This window comes from Aspergillus multicolor (genome assembly GCF_047715735.1).
Source record: "Aspergillus multicolor strain CBS 133.54 unplaced genomic scaffold BDW74scaffold_27, whole genome shotgun sequence".
Lineage (NCBI taxonomy): Eukaryota > Fungi > Ascomycota > Eurotiomycetes > Eurotiales > Aspergillaceae > Aspergillus > Aspergillus multicolor.
The window spans coordinates 317,583-331,875 of record NW_027395978.1 but is presented as its reverse complement, the minus strand read 5'-3'; the positions used below and the strand labels follow the sequence as shown (position 1 = coordinate 331,875).

At 50.1% G+C, this 14,293-nt stretch overlaps 3 protein-coding genes across 3 annotated transcripts; 2 read left to right on the top strand and 1 right to left on the bottom strand.

The window, feature by feature from the left end:
* Positions 1 to 64: 64 nt before the first annotated feature.
* Positions 65 to 2,737, top strand: BDW74DRAFT_68458 (putative mitochondrial respiratory complex I chaperone (Cia84)). The gene is made up of 2 exons (XM_073733445.1): positions 65 to 2,330; positions 2,411 to 2,737. The coding sequence occupies exons 1-2, from the start codon at positions 130 to 132 to the stop codon at positions 2,595 to 2,597; spliced, it is 2,388 nt and encodes a 795-aa protein (XP_073580667.1). The 5' UTR covers positions 65 to 129; the 3' UTR covers positions 2,598 to 2,737.
* Positions 2,738 to 2,976: 239 nt separating this feature from the next.
* On the bottom strand, positions 2,977 to 6,792 carry BDW74DRAFT_187117 (glutamate dehydrogenase (NAD(+)); the record flags this gene model as incomplete). The annotated part of the gene is made up of 4 exons (XM_073731412.1): positions 6,127 to 6,792; positions 3,224 to 6,057; positions 3,069 to 3,169; positions 2,977 to 3,010 (listed from the first exon to the last, which is right to left on the bottom strand). Exons 1-4 carry the CDS (start codon positions 6,446 to 6,448, stop codon positions 2,977 to 2,979), a joined length of 3,291 nt encoding a protein of 1,096 aa, XP_073580666.1. The 5' UTR covers positions 6,449 to 6,792.
* A 4,022-nt stretch (positions 6,793 to 10,814) lies between these two features.
* On the top strand, positions 10,815 to 12,760 carry BDW74DRAFT_169892 (cytochrome P450; the record flags this gene model as incomplete). Its single annotated transcript, XM_073727071.1, has 8 exons — positions 10,815 to 11,196; positions 11,251 to 11,433; positions 11,493 to 11,548; positions 11,611 to 11,832; positions 11,890 to 12,011; positions 12,064 to 12,347; positions 12,398 to 12,499; positions 12,564 to 12,760. The coding sequence occupies 8 exons, from the start codon at positions 10,815 to 10,817 to the stop codon at positions 12,758 to 12,760; spliced, it is 1,548 nt and encodes a 515-aa protein (XP_073580665.1).
* Positions 12,761 to 14,293: the final 1,533 nt, after the last annotated feature.

Here is a 14,293-nt window from a genome sequence, read left to right as displayed (position 1 = left end):
GAGCTCCGCCACCTCCGTCGTTCTCAACTCCAATCGTCTAACGACCATTGGAGCTAGAATTATTGTTGCCGCCAGGGTAGTGAGAGCTTACAGCGCTGCCAGCAACATTTACAGGCTCCTTTGCCGAGTATGCAGTCCCAATTAACGCGAAGGGTCCTCCGAGCCATTCTCAACAACGAGCCGCTCTCGTTCTCTCAATGCCGCAACCTCCGACCATCTCGATCCCAAAGGGTGACATCTGGTCGTTCTTACGTCCAGCGACGCGGCTTGTTTGCTTTCAACTTCAAACCCCCTACTGCTCCGTCGTCATCGATACTGCCATCCGAGGTTGGGTTGAAGCCAATGCGTGATTTGGGTGTTTCACTACGAAATAGAAGCAGACAACCGGATGCCGATACACTAGCCAAAGCCTTCCAGGATTTTTTCGAAGCGCGCGCAATGGAACCAGGAGTTATCACTCAGTTCCAAGCGCAACTAGTCAGTACGACATGGTATCATCTGCGGTCTCTTGAAGGAACCTTGGAACCAGAAGATTGGCAAAGGGTTTTTTCTGATGAGAATTTAGAAAACGTGCTATATGTGCTATCCAAAGCAGAATGCCTATCGTGGGCTCGTGGGGAGGTACGGCTGCTTGCCCGGTCCGTATTTCACGCGCTTTGCGAGGACCCCGGCCTTAGACGAGACCCTGTCAGTCAGCTTGCAATCCTCTCCTACATTGATATACAAGCCCTCAATGGGGACCCGGCTGAGGCGCGGCGCGTAGTCGAGGAATTTTGGAGTAGACTGAGCAGTGAAAGTCCTTCACCTTGGCTGGCAGTAATAAGGGGATTCGCGCTACTGGGAGATGACAAACAGCAAATCAAGCATATCATTCAGAAAATCGACGAATACGGCATTCATATTGATCCGGTCTCCCAGGAAGGTCTAGTCCAGTTCCTGGTTGAACAAGATCTCCTGGGTGCAGTAAAGATGGTCTACGATAGTCCTTTGTCTGGACGTCAAGAGCCCAAGCCATCGACAAAGAGAAACGCTCTGAAGTATGCTATACTGAAAAACGATAGGGCTTGGGCGAAGCTAATTATCAAGTCTCTCCCATCATCTGGCCGCGATCCAAAGACTATTGGGGTTCGACTACTTTGGGATGCCTCACAAGGGAGAACTGCGTCCCAAATTGCAAAGACCGTCGAAGATCTCGTGACAGAAAGGCCGAACTTCTGGTCCTCTCTTTCAATCACATGGATAAATGACTTGATGGAGTATGCGAACGCAGACAACAAGCCTAGATTGGCTATGGAATATATGGCATTAGCACCTGCATGGGGCCTTGCCCCCAATCCGCGAACCCATCTACTACATCTTGAGTCATGTATTCTAGCTCATGACTTGGATGGCTTGCTAGAGTCTTTAAAGGAGTTGGATAATCTGGATACAACCGGTCCAGGTACTCTTCCTTTGATGAACAAACTTATCAAGATGCTTTGCTCGTCAGGACAAGATAATGCCGTCTTTGACCACATCTCGTCTCTTCTCGATCCACTTTTTGAAAGCAACGTGCGCTTTGAGGCCGATACGCTTGCAGCATTAACGCACATGCTTCTCTATCGCCTCGATCTGCAAGCCGCCTCCGAGTTGCTTCGCCCTCGCCTAGGATCCTACGATGCAGAGGAAAGACATACTATCCGCAGCGCATTAACAAGCTTCATTAGAGATCCCAACCAAGAAAGTGAGCCCGCGTGGGAGGCATATATGCTACTGCAGCTCGCGTTTCCAGAAACAGGAGTAGGCATGCGAAGCGAGCTCATGACCTCCTTCTTCCAACGCAATCGAAGTGACCTCGCCTTCCTCGTCTTCGGCCACATGCGCCAGGCCGAGGATTTGTCGCAACGACCCAAACCAGATACATATGCCCGCTGCTTCCGAGGTATCGCGCAAACACATGATGCAGAACACCTCGAACTTGTCCATAACATGCTCAAGCTAGACACGGAAGTCGACCTAAATACGCGCCTCCTCAACACGCTCATGCTGGCTTACGCTGAATGCGAAATGCCCGAAAAAAGCATGCAGATTTTTCGTGACATTCTTCAGTCCGAGGAAGGTCCATCACAGCAGACTCTTTTTTTATTCTTCAAGGCTTGCGAGAAACACCACAACGGCACACACGAAGCCCTAAAGTTGACGGAGAAGATGAAGCACCTTGGTATCGCTTTCGACCCCAAACTATATACAGCCTACGTTAGGGCATTGGCTTCGCAGTGTGAATTCGAACTTGCCACGGAGGCCCTGGATGCCATGAAAAGAGTGACCGGACATGCGCCTACCTATACCTCGTAAGTCTGCCACTCCGCGTAGCTCCAGGTTCTTCGACACATCAGAAACCCTACATGTACTAACCGGCCATTCTTTCCAGGGTTGGGCACCTATACAACTCCATTCCCTTCGAACACTGGAAAGACGAAGTCGAGAAGTGGGCGAAAGCCCGGCATCCGGAACTCTGGGCACAGTTGGAGAAAATTGATCGCGAGGAGCATGAGGAGGGCCTGGTGTTCAAGCTGTCCGGCAAGAGTGACTCGCAGAATCTGAACGGTTTGCGGTAATGATTAACTCACCATTTCATCGCGAATCATCCATGTCTATTGCTGAGCTACTCTATTTATACCTCAGAACAGTTTTGAATTTCGTGCGCCTATGGATACCTTAACCATATCGATATTATATATGAATATATACAGCTGTCGTACAGTCACTTACTTTAGCCAAAGACTTCTACACGGAACACGGTCGGTTATGCTACCTACACTGGGGACATGGATAAGTGAACTTGTTGAGATCTAAACTATACTTTGGCTTTTCTGAATCTCACACGCAGTACAGAGGTAAGGTCTTCATGTGTTACTCGTAACGCTGCAAATGTACATTATTCTTGGAACCGAGGATGCTGATTATGGAACAGAAGTTCCTTGAGTCTAAAATAAGTTATGCTTTAGACTGCGCAAGTCTTTTGGTCATACTAGAGTTCATCTTGTTAGGATGTGATCATACAACCAACGTGGAGAGGGATCACTCACAAGTTGAAAAATGAGAATTGGCTTGGGCTGCTGCCGTATTCATACACGAAGCGGCTTGCAAGATGGCTACCGAAGATAGCCCGTAGGTAGTTCTCAGGAACCTGCACTGTGTCAGTCCGTTTAATGGCTAGCAGGCAGTTATACAGGCCACTTACTCGATTGAGAATCGTGTCGAGTCCAATTTTGTCCAGGAGCAGTCTGGGTAGAGCATCATTGAGGACGGACCTGCGAAGCTCCACGTTATCCCACAGCTCTGTCTTTTGCAGCTCTTCGTCAAGCTGTGTGATGGCTACGCTCAGCCGATCACTAAGAACGCTGCGGGGGATACCCGTCTGCTCATGCTCCCGCCAAATTGCCTCAAACTCAAAGGTAGCATTCTCCTTGATAACCTCCTGAACCTGTTTGACATATTGGCTGTAGAATTCGGGGACGCTGCCATCTTCGCCAACACACATGTTCTCCACGAATCCTTGGTCATCGAAAGACAGGGAGGCCAATACCTCCAATGACGATGACGTCACGCCACCCTTGTTAGCAGAGGCATCCTTGAAAAGAATACACCCAGCTTTTTCGAGTCGGAGTTTGCTGTCTTGGGTAATGAACAAATTGGCTCCCTCAACAACGTAAGGGATGGTGGATTTGCCATTTTCGATGAGCTTGCCAACGGTTGAAAGATCAATTGATTCCGGGCGTCCACCGCAAGGAACAAAAGTATCATACGTCAATTCCTTGCGTAGATGAAACAGGTTGCGGAAAATCATGCCATTATGTACTAACTCTCCGTTTGGCAAATGAACATTGCTCTCGTCGACCAAAACACGGTAACCTTCCGAGGAGAGCTTGGACACATCGAACTCAGAGATTGTCGCCCGCTTCTTTGCAAGTCGAACAAGTTCCTCGCGGTTGAGGCCTTGCGGATCCACGATTACACCGGAACCATCAACGATTGCGGTGTACTTCTCATTGGCAAGGAGGATTTCGTTTGAACCAAGGTCGCCATCAGGCCCACCAGTCTGCAGTTTTCGAATTGTGGAGGGGTCAATCTTGAGCTTACGGTAAATACCGAGAACGTACTGGCGAACGGACAGCGTGGTCATCCCATAGGTGTCGTGAGGAATTCCACCAAGACGAGGGCTCTTGCCGGTAAAGAAAGACTTCCACCAAGGGGCACCGCGGTTGCGGGCATGTTCTGTGGCCCAATCAACCAGCTCCGCCGTGTTCTCGTCAGGACCCATGAAAAGAATCTCGTCTTTGCCGTGCAAATCCACAATGGGGTCCTTGATGCCGGGACTGACCGGCGGCAGCAGAAGATCCAAGATACTGTCGATGTATTTCTCAAAAGCGACAGGCGCTTTGTCTTGGTGATCAACGTCGAGTAGGATAACTCCCTTCGCCCCGCCTTCGGGTATATCCTTGTTCTTCCGCTGCTGCGTATTGGCGAGGTTGTAGTTTTCGTCGAAGAGTGAGCGCGCATTGATGCTGTAAGCTTCCTTGTTGCGACTCTTCACAATACGAATGCCACCTCGAGCGATGTCTCGGAAGCGAAGATGGAAACCTCGGAATTCGGAACTGATGACCAAGAACATACCGTATAGCCTCTGAGGATACTCGTGCTCGGGAAGGAAATGAGGATCGAGTCGGAAGCTCAGAGCCACCTTGGTAGGTGTGAAGAAGTTTGTTTTGAGGATGGAGGCATTGAACACACGGAAGGCACTCATGACCATCTCGTCGTGTTCATTGGCGGCCGTACTCGAGACAAGCTGCTTCAATTGCCGACTATCCAAAACCTGGTCGACCTGAAGACGCAGATAACTTAGCGTCGGGAGAAAATCATCCTCAGCTGGCCCTCGGGTTTGCACATAATGAGTGTTCGCAAAGTCCAGGTAGAGCTTATGGATAAGGTTGGGGTACTTGTTGACAATCTCCGCTATGTAATCAGAGGTGAATGTCTCCGTACGCAGCCTTTTCTTGATCTTTGCCAACAGCTCCGCGTGTGCGCTGTTGTTTGAGTCGAGTAGGTCGGTTAAGGAAGTGTATTCGGAGCCGAGGCGGTTCAAGAATTGTTGGACAAACACCCACGCGCAATGGGCATAGATAGTCTCTTGCAAGCTGAGGCGTCCGCTAGCAAAGTGATGCTGGAACCTGTTCTGCGGAACGCAGTATAATAACGAGATCTCCTTGATGATCTGGTGGACTGCAGCCTCAATGGGAGGGAACTTGGCAGCAATCTCTGTGTTCTTCAAGGGGCGCAGATAGAGAGATATGACAGTTATTCCGTTGGAGAAATTCTCCAAGTATTTCCGAGAGCTTGTCAGGCGGTAGTAATGATAGAGATCAGAGAGCGCACTAAACAAGCCCATGGCGGAGCCCTGGCGGTAGGCAATGACTAGACGCTTTTCGCGAGACTTCTCGATTTCAAACATCTCAATGACAGGACCAGCCCGAGCAACGGCATTGCTAATGATCTCTTGATAGACGGCTTTGGTGTTGGGTGTCGCTTTTTGCAAGAATCTCTTCTCACCAATGATGTCGATGTTCGTCTCCTGTGGTCCTGGGTTTGGATTGGCGAACTGACATTGGTACACGAAGTAGCATCGAAGCTGCTGTCCGTCATCACCGGGGACGGGAGTGGGGGAACGGAAGGTCTCGATGCGGTAGCTATGATCGTGGGTTGAGCCGTCGATGTATTTCTTGTCAATTCTCTGTTCGTAGCCAGGACCACCCACGCTTGAAAAGCCTGGCTTGCTCGTATCAATGTAGACTGCATGGTCCTCAGCCTCTTTATCTAGACGAATCTCGAGCTTCTTATCATCACGGGCGTAGGCAGCAACTTTGGCAGCATATAATGAGAGAATCTGAGTGACAATCGCGTCAACAGTTTCCGTCTGGAAGTAAGTATCGTCGATTCCCAGCTGGTTATAGAACCACTCTGTTTCTCCAACGATGAACTCTGGAGGAATGAAGCCCTTCTTTTCTAGCTGATCCATGACTACAGTCGTAAGAGGCCATTAGCAATAATATTACCAGATCTACTGTCGACTGAGTGGGCGCAGCTCACCTTCCTCCATCTGATGTTCTTTGCCTTCGAACTTGGCAGCTATATAGCCCGGGTCCTCTTCGGATAGTATCCGATGTGGGCTTCCGGGGATCGCCAGATGCATGGGTTGCGGTGAGGGAAGCCGAACGCTTGATCCAGCTACGCTGTCCAGGATCTTGTTGTGCGGTTGTCTCTGGAACCCAATTGGGGTTCCACTGCCTGACGAGGCGCCATCATTGCTACCGTAAAGCTTGGGAGCCGGTCTGATGGGTAGCTTGTTGGTCTCATTGCCGTTGAGATGCACATCTGGTAGTGATTGAAGGGAGGACGCTGGAGACACCATGATGGAGAATGAGCGCTGTGACTTCCGTTGAAATGCTCACTTGGAGACGAAAAAGAGCAGTACTGCTAATAATGATTATGAGCTCATGTACGGGGAAACAGAAAAGTGAGGATCGTAGTAACCAAGGAAGAGGGAAGGAACGGCAGAGCAGCAGCACGAAGTACGGAGTATGTGTCGGAGATAAGAGGGTTCAATTGATGCAGAAGGCGCAAGTATCTATACAGTAACGGAGATAACGAGCAGGAGGGGGACGATGAGCAGTCAACAAGGGATAGATAGACTCACCTTGAGTGTTTTAGATGCGATTGAGCGGTGGGATAGATATTCAGTGACGAAAGAGTGGATGGAGCTTATCGAACAGATGATTAAACAGATGGGAGCGATTGTGATTCGCAACACGCTCTCAAGTAGTTGGTAGATATAATAAAATCACAAATCGAAGCTGAGCAGCTGGGTCGTCAATGCTTTATATAGTTTCTGGTCGAGATTCGAGTCATCCAGTGGTCCCAAGTATGCCACTCGATACGGTTGTATTTCTCAGTGTATCAGCTTTACAGCTGATCCTTTCCGGTGCTATGCGCGATCAGCCTTCAGGTACAAAGCCGGCCCGGCGAAGCGGTCGAGACCTCGATCCCGTGATGGCAGATGCTGATGATGCCTCGATCCCTAGGTTCTCGAGAGCCCCTTGACGGTGACAACGTCACTCAGTGATTTGACTTGCGTGCCTTTTCTCATCACCGCTGATACTCCTGTCTACTCCATACAGACACAGATTCAAGCCCAGGGACTCCCATTATTTTATCTTATTCTTCCAGGATTTAGTGGATCCAGGCGAGCACTTTAGATCCGGTTAGAGCGTCTGACCTCAGGCTTGGCGGGAGGAATTGAAAAATACGTCTCGTGGAGCGGCTGTGTCGTGCTAATTTTGGACAATTGCCTCAAACCCGCCTGAGTCACGAAGGTGTACTCCGTGCATTATTTCTCGAGGCATCAAAGAACATGGCCGACTACTCTGTACCCTACTAAGATCTGGTTCAGGCAAAAAATCCTGCCTGGAAAGGGGTTGCGGTTCGCCATACCTTGGTGATAATGATAATGCCCAACGGAGACTTGTGGCATGGGACGGACGCCAAAGCTTTCTAATACTCTGCTAACATAGGTACCTACAGCCACCGCTCCCCTTGGAGTCGCAAGTAATGAGAGCAAGAATAATGATACCATGAGGCCCAATCAGCTGACCATGCCCGTCGTGTGGCCTGGATCCCTCCTCCACTTAGTGCTCTGAAGAGCTGGAAGAAGTTTCCAAAGCGGGATTTTGGTTTGTCATGATGCTACTTGCCTGCAAATCATTGCTGCTTGCTACTTGGGTTTGGCCACTGCATCCCTTGTTCATCCTGTGTAATAATGGCGGAAGCATCAAAAATGCCTCATATCTGTGTTTCTCACCATACCTCAGTAAGCAGACCACTGCAATGGACTGCGACTTGCTTGAACTCCGGCTGCCATAGTCCAAGAAGTAGGGACTGAGGGCCGACTGCGGGGACGGGCGATCCTGACAGGTACCTGGATCCGACGCTGGCTATCCTCAATCTCTGCTAGTGTTTTGCGGGGGGAGAGCTCCCGCCTCTGCCTGATAGTCCACATTTATGATTTCCCAGTCCTCGCAGTACCACTCTGCCACGTACAAATTGTCAAATGCTACTTCGATACAACCCAATTTGCATCCTAAAATGCCTCACTTCCCCTGGTGTCCAATATTACCCCATAGAAACCTTTTCTGGCAGACACGTTCCCCAACATCCAGGAAACCGTCCGGGCCAGGTGGGGTTCCTGGGGCCTGATTCCTGCACCGGGACGCTTGGGCTCTGGAAGATGAGGTAATAGTTGCAAAACCACTAGGAACACGTCTTTATATTCGTTCTCCCTAGCCCCATCTTGTCCACTTAGTCTAGCAGGTGATTCCGACCCCAGTCCATCGATGCGTCTGGTTCCTCAACCATGACGTAGCCAAGCAAAGACGTGATCTCGAATAACTCACAGGGCTGTTCAGCACCTTGAGGCCGAAAATCCTGATACGTCGCGGGCGTGCGATAAGAACATGCATACGACCTCGACGTGATATCGGTGCGGTGAAGGATCCCAGCCGGAACTTTGAGGGTCAGACTGAAACTACAGGTTATGACACCAATCAGTCCTTGCAGTGCATCATGCCGCTCGTTGATAGCCTCGAAACGAAATTGATAGATCTCTTGTCGAGTTCACAGCTGCCCGGTTGCGGTCCGTGGCATCAGGCTGGACGGACCTTGACCTCTTGCATGCATTATCAGCTGGTCGGGCTGCATACTCTTACATGCTCATAAACAGCACCATCAACAAATCAGGCAGAATTATTATAACAAGATAAGGCACCGGACTATCAAAGCATGGCAGGAGCTGATCTTGCTGTTCTGTACAGTAACTGCGGACGCCTACTTGCAGTTACAAAACCACATCTATGCAGCCTAGCATTATTTTCAGGCTGACAGCTTTACAGAGGCGCGAACTCCAGGGCTAGCTACCGTGGATATTTTCACATGCAACAGCAATATTTTGTCTGTTCATACTTCACTTGACCGTTCTTGTAACGCCCAAAGCGAAAGGCATCCGCAAGTTGCACAAGGAGGGACTCAATACAGTCCTAGTGGACCAGGACATCGTAGTCCAGTCTACTCAAGTCCTCGGACCTAGCCTGATAAAATAAAGCTTATAGAGACCTTCGTTGTCCATTTTCAACAGTGTAACATTGTCATATAAGGCTCCTCGGTATCTGGAGTCCGGTTGGTCGCAAGTATAGATGCCGATGAGAAGTCGACTATCGAGCAATCCTGCAGAAAAAATAGAGTCCTACCATGTGTCAGCAGCCTCGTGTCTTACATCGTACTTGCACTCGTCGAAGCTTTCTACTCTATACCAGCTCCAGTATCGAATCATCTATCTTAATGTCTTCCTCCTGGGTCGGTCGATAAATCTACGAGCCCTCACCGACTCAGCGTCTCAACCGAACAGACCATGATCACCCAAGAAAGACCGTATGCACCGTCCTATAGTATAAGCTGTGACTTTCCAAGACAATGGTTACTGATTAGCTGCCGAGTCATTGTGGCAGGAACAGAGAAGGGATTATGCGAGTGCAGTGTGAACTCTGTCATAGCAGACAAATGCTGCGAGTAACTGTTTTATGGCCGACTACTCATGAACTACCTGCTGAAATGGGGCGATTAGGTGTGGTCTCCCCGAGATAATGTGTATAGGTGAGTGAGGAAGACCGGCCTGTTCATGCATTGAGGGAGATTAATATCAGCACAATCCGACATAACTTTCTTGGTGGGTGGTCAAGGTTAGTGTTCCTATTTACGCGCATGCGAGGGTTATTTTTAAAGTATCAACCAACATAACAACTTTATCTAGTGAAAAATATTATGTAGATACTGGATGTGAGATGGCTAGGTTAGGCAGCGCAAGCTTGCTTTCTTGAGTTCTCTCTGTGTCACGAACCACGCCGGCCGGGTGGGCAGAGGGTGGGACCTGAATACATTGAAAGGCAAACCACTGTCGTAGTGTCCATTGGCATAAGTAATGATGGGTCACCCCGTCCCTTGAGCAGATCTGCGGCTGATTTACGGTAGGGCTTAGTCGTAACGGTCAGACCCGCTCTCTGTACTCTAGGTCCGCTTGCAGTCGTAGGTATATTTATTCTCCGGGAACCACAGACAGCCGGAATCCTTCAAAAGGTATCCAGTGTTGTCGAGTACCCCTCTTGGTAATCTAGCACGGCACTCCAGCAAAATCAACCGAGCAAGGCAGGTATGTCGGTCTTGATCAACCCCGGGCATACTTGGGAACTCCGAGAGTATATGGTATATGCCAGAGCGCGAAGAGATTCTGTCGATCTAGACCGCAACATCTCTACGCTAGACTGAGCAGTGTGGAATCTGTCAGAGAAACAAGCAGAAGGCCAAATCGCGACACTGTCTTAGATGCTCTAGTTCCGGCAACTGCGGAGATCCTTCCGTGTGAAGCTAGGAAAATATACACTGGACATGGGGTATACTAACTAAGCACTGGGGTATTGGCGATAGTAGGCTATTGGGAACATCGAATAAGCAGAGTAGATTGCTCTTACCAAGCAAACATTATTGCGCCCCGTACGGTTCACTAATTTTTTCGGTATGGCCCAGAGTAGGTATGACAAGGGGGCCCGGAGTTCCGGCGAGTAGCCTATGGTACTCTGTCTGCAGTGTCGGATGACATATATAGGCCAATCCATTTAACCTGAACCTGCGCGCCCACTCCGACCAAGCCACCGTTCCCAGTGATCTCTTCGACAATGGCTCTCTATGTCGCGCCCTTCGCAGGCGCCGCCACCGGAGTCTGTACACACCTGTTCTTCTACCGACATGGAGAATGGGACCTTAAAGCGCCTTCCATACTCTCCAGCTACATGGTTCTTAGCATTATGGCCTTCATCCTCGACTCAGTCGCGTCAATCCGCCTCGGGTGGGCATTGAGCCTCATCTTCTGGCACATAGCAGCCGTCTACACCAGCATGGTCTTTTATCGTGCCTTTTTTCATCGTCTGCACATGTTCCCAGGACCGTTCCTCGCCCGCTTTTCAAATTTCTATGCCGCGTACCTGAACGCAAGAAAGCTTCACATGTACGAAGAGATGGAGAGACTCCACGCGCAATACGGGGATTACGTGCGGCTAGGTCCGTCTAAATTGCTCATGATGACCACGGGAAATACTAATTGGCGTGGGTCAGGACCTACTGAGCTATCAATCACCGACCCCGAGACTGTCGTCGCCTTATATGGTCCCCAAGCCCAGCTCAGCAAAGGACCATGGTATCATGTCCTGCACCCGCGGGCATCCCTGCAGACGGAGCGAGACAAGAAAGCGCACGCCCGTCGCCGTAAGGCCTGGGACATGGGTTTCAGCAGTAGGGGTAAGTCACTCCGTTACCCTTTGTCGCTAACTATGGGGGTATTGAACTGGAGCAACCAGCCCTGCGCAACTATGAAGATCGCGTGTCCAAATACACAGCCCAGCTCATTGACGCAGTCGAGCGCGCCGCTAGCATGAAGACTGAGTTGGATATGTCGAAGTAGTTCAACTACTATAGCTTCGACGTCATGGGCGATATGGCCTTGGGAAGTCGTTTGGTATGCTGGTGAACGGAGAGGATACATACTTCCTGACGGCTCTGCACGCTGACATGACGAGCGTCGGGCTATTTGGGCGCATGCAGTGGTTGTTTCCATTCTTCAAATCTATTCCCGGACTCAATGCGCAGTATATGAGGTTCTGGGAATTCTTGAATGCTCAAGTTGAAAGTAGGATGCAGGTACTTAATCCCACCTTACCCTGTGAAGCACAGCGTAAACTCATTCGTGACACATAGAACGAGCCGGCTGTCCCAGACGTATTTTCCTGGATACTGCGAGATTATTGCGAAGGCCCGAAGACAACGCAAGATACTCTAAATCTCCAAGGGGACTCATATCTTATTGTAGTTGCAGGGAGGTAGGTACGGCAATGCCGGGCCCTGGTAGAACAAGTGATCTGACCTGCTCAGTGATACAACGGCCGCGGCGTTAGCAATCATCTTCTTCTGTCTAGCAACCATGCCCAAGATAGCCAGGCAGCTCCAAGAAGAGCTTGACAAGCAGGACGGCCTGTCACACAGAAGTCTCGTGGAGATTGACTTTCTGGAAGGGATAATCAACGAAGCACTGAGACTGTATCCAGCGGTGCCGTCGGGCACTCAACGGATTACTCCTCCAGAAGGCATAACAATCAGCGACGTCTACCTACCAGGGGACGTACTCGTACAGAGCCCATTGTACACCATTTTCCGAGGTACCTGAGTTGGCAGCTTGACCATGTTCGAGTTGATTGACATACACTAGATCCCCGAAACTTCGAACGCCCGCTTGAATTCCTGCCCACCCGCTGGACGACTGAGCCCCATCTAGTCAAGAACAAAGCAGTTTATATACCATTCAACGCAGGTACGTCCTCAGCTGTTTGATTACTATAAGCTGTTCCACACCGATGCTAAGCATAAGGGTATAGGGCCGTATTCATGCGCCGGAAAGCAGCTAGCCCTGATGGAACTACGCTCCGTGACCGCATCTCTTCTCAAACGATACAACATCACACTTGCCCCAGGACAGAGCAAAGAAACCTTTCTGGAGGGTCTCCGGGATACATTCACCCTTGTGGCACCGCCATTGCCTTTGATCTTTAGTCGGAGAGTTACGGCTGAGTAGTGCATTGGGTATATATATTCATTACATTTACTTATTCTACCTCGGTGTCGCTGGAGCTACTTTGTAGGTGCCACGTAAGGTAGTTAGTGATACACATGAGATGACATCCATAGTGCTCGTAGTCTGAAAAATGAGACTGCATATATATATATATATTCTAACGTGCATCAATTTGGGCGCACCCTGTCATAATTACCAGACTGTTAGATCACGGATAGTAGCGTGGGTAGCTAGACAGGTAGAGCTCGGGCTTAACTATGGTCGTCGTTAGACAATCGACAGTACTAGACAACCATCATCCAGTCAGCTATTGACGATAGACGGATTAGACAGTCGAATAGATCTACTTTCATTTATCTAGACTTGAACATGGTGAATCCTCAAGGCTTGCCGAGCAGCTCCGAAAAGCAGTCAACGCATCAGATCCAGACGCGATAGCCTACCAGAGCAACAGATTCTTACATGAAGATCCGGAGCCAACTCATCAGAGACAGACCCAGCCCTTACCTCACCCTCGACTCATCCAGTGTGTACACTGTACACCGCTTCTTGGCCTAAATCATGATCTCCGGCCAGTGTCAGTTCAAGCGGTGTGTCTGAAGCCACTCCGACAGGGCCTGGGTTGTTTGTACTCTGATTGTACGCCGCGTGGCGCCAGATCACCGTTGGCCCTCTGGGTACCGCAACTGGGGTCCGCGGGAGTCGGGGCCCGGATGAGCTGGAAGCGAGAAGGAAGGAGATCGCTGTGGGCGCGCGATAGCTACACCACACCCCGTACGTGACTATATCTGATTTTATTGAACTCGGTCTGGGATCAGACGATCATTGAGACTCCATGTTCACGGGTGCTGCTGCTGGTGGGCGATAGTTCATGAACTGCCCCAGAGTACTAGTTTGAGCGGATGGTCCAGGTTCATTTCGGATACGAAGTAGTTAGCCTCGTTGGTTCGTGTAATGTTGGGCTTCGTGAACCCAGGACTCCAGAGTCAAACCCCAGGTCAGGCTGCTGAAACAGTAGTTCGGGCAGGGTAATAATTGATGAGGATGGAAGAATAAATGGAGAGCAAGGCGGATGGATGCAGCCAATTGATCGGCGCTCGCTATCCCTGCCGAATTCTCCGCTGTAGCACAAACGAGTCAACGACTGTACTCCGTACTTTTTGTTGAGAGGACCATATCTTCCGTCGAGCTGTCATATCGAAGCAATCAGCGCAATTGAGCCGTTGACCCCTGACCCGGAGCAATCACGATGCTCTCCGTCACAAAAAATGTCTGCTCCGGAGTCAGCTTCGTGAACATTCCAGTCCCCGGACAAGAATAGCAACTTCCCCACACAATCCCAAGTGGTGAGGTCAATCTATTCTCATTATTTCCCCATACTCCGTTAGTCCTGTCTGTGACTCTGTCCGGGGCACGCATCCGCCTTCCGCAGGCCGTCCCGGGCAGCTGGTTTTTGGCTATCACGCAAGGTGAGGCTGGCAGAGTGGACTGACTCCTGAGTCCAAGTTGGGCAGATCGGACAAACATCCCGCT

Excerpts from the sequence above, each read along its gene's own strand:
- BDW74DRAFT_68458 (XM_073733445.1), top strand. The coding sequence starts at position 130 with ATGCAGTCCCAATTAACGCGAAGGGTCCTCCGAGCCATTCTCAACAAC. Across the intron at positions 2,331-2,410 it reads CATGCGCCTACCTATACCTC|GGTTGGGCACCTATACAACT; the intron begins GTAAGTCTGCCA and ends CATTCTTTCCAG.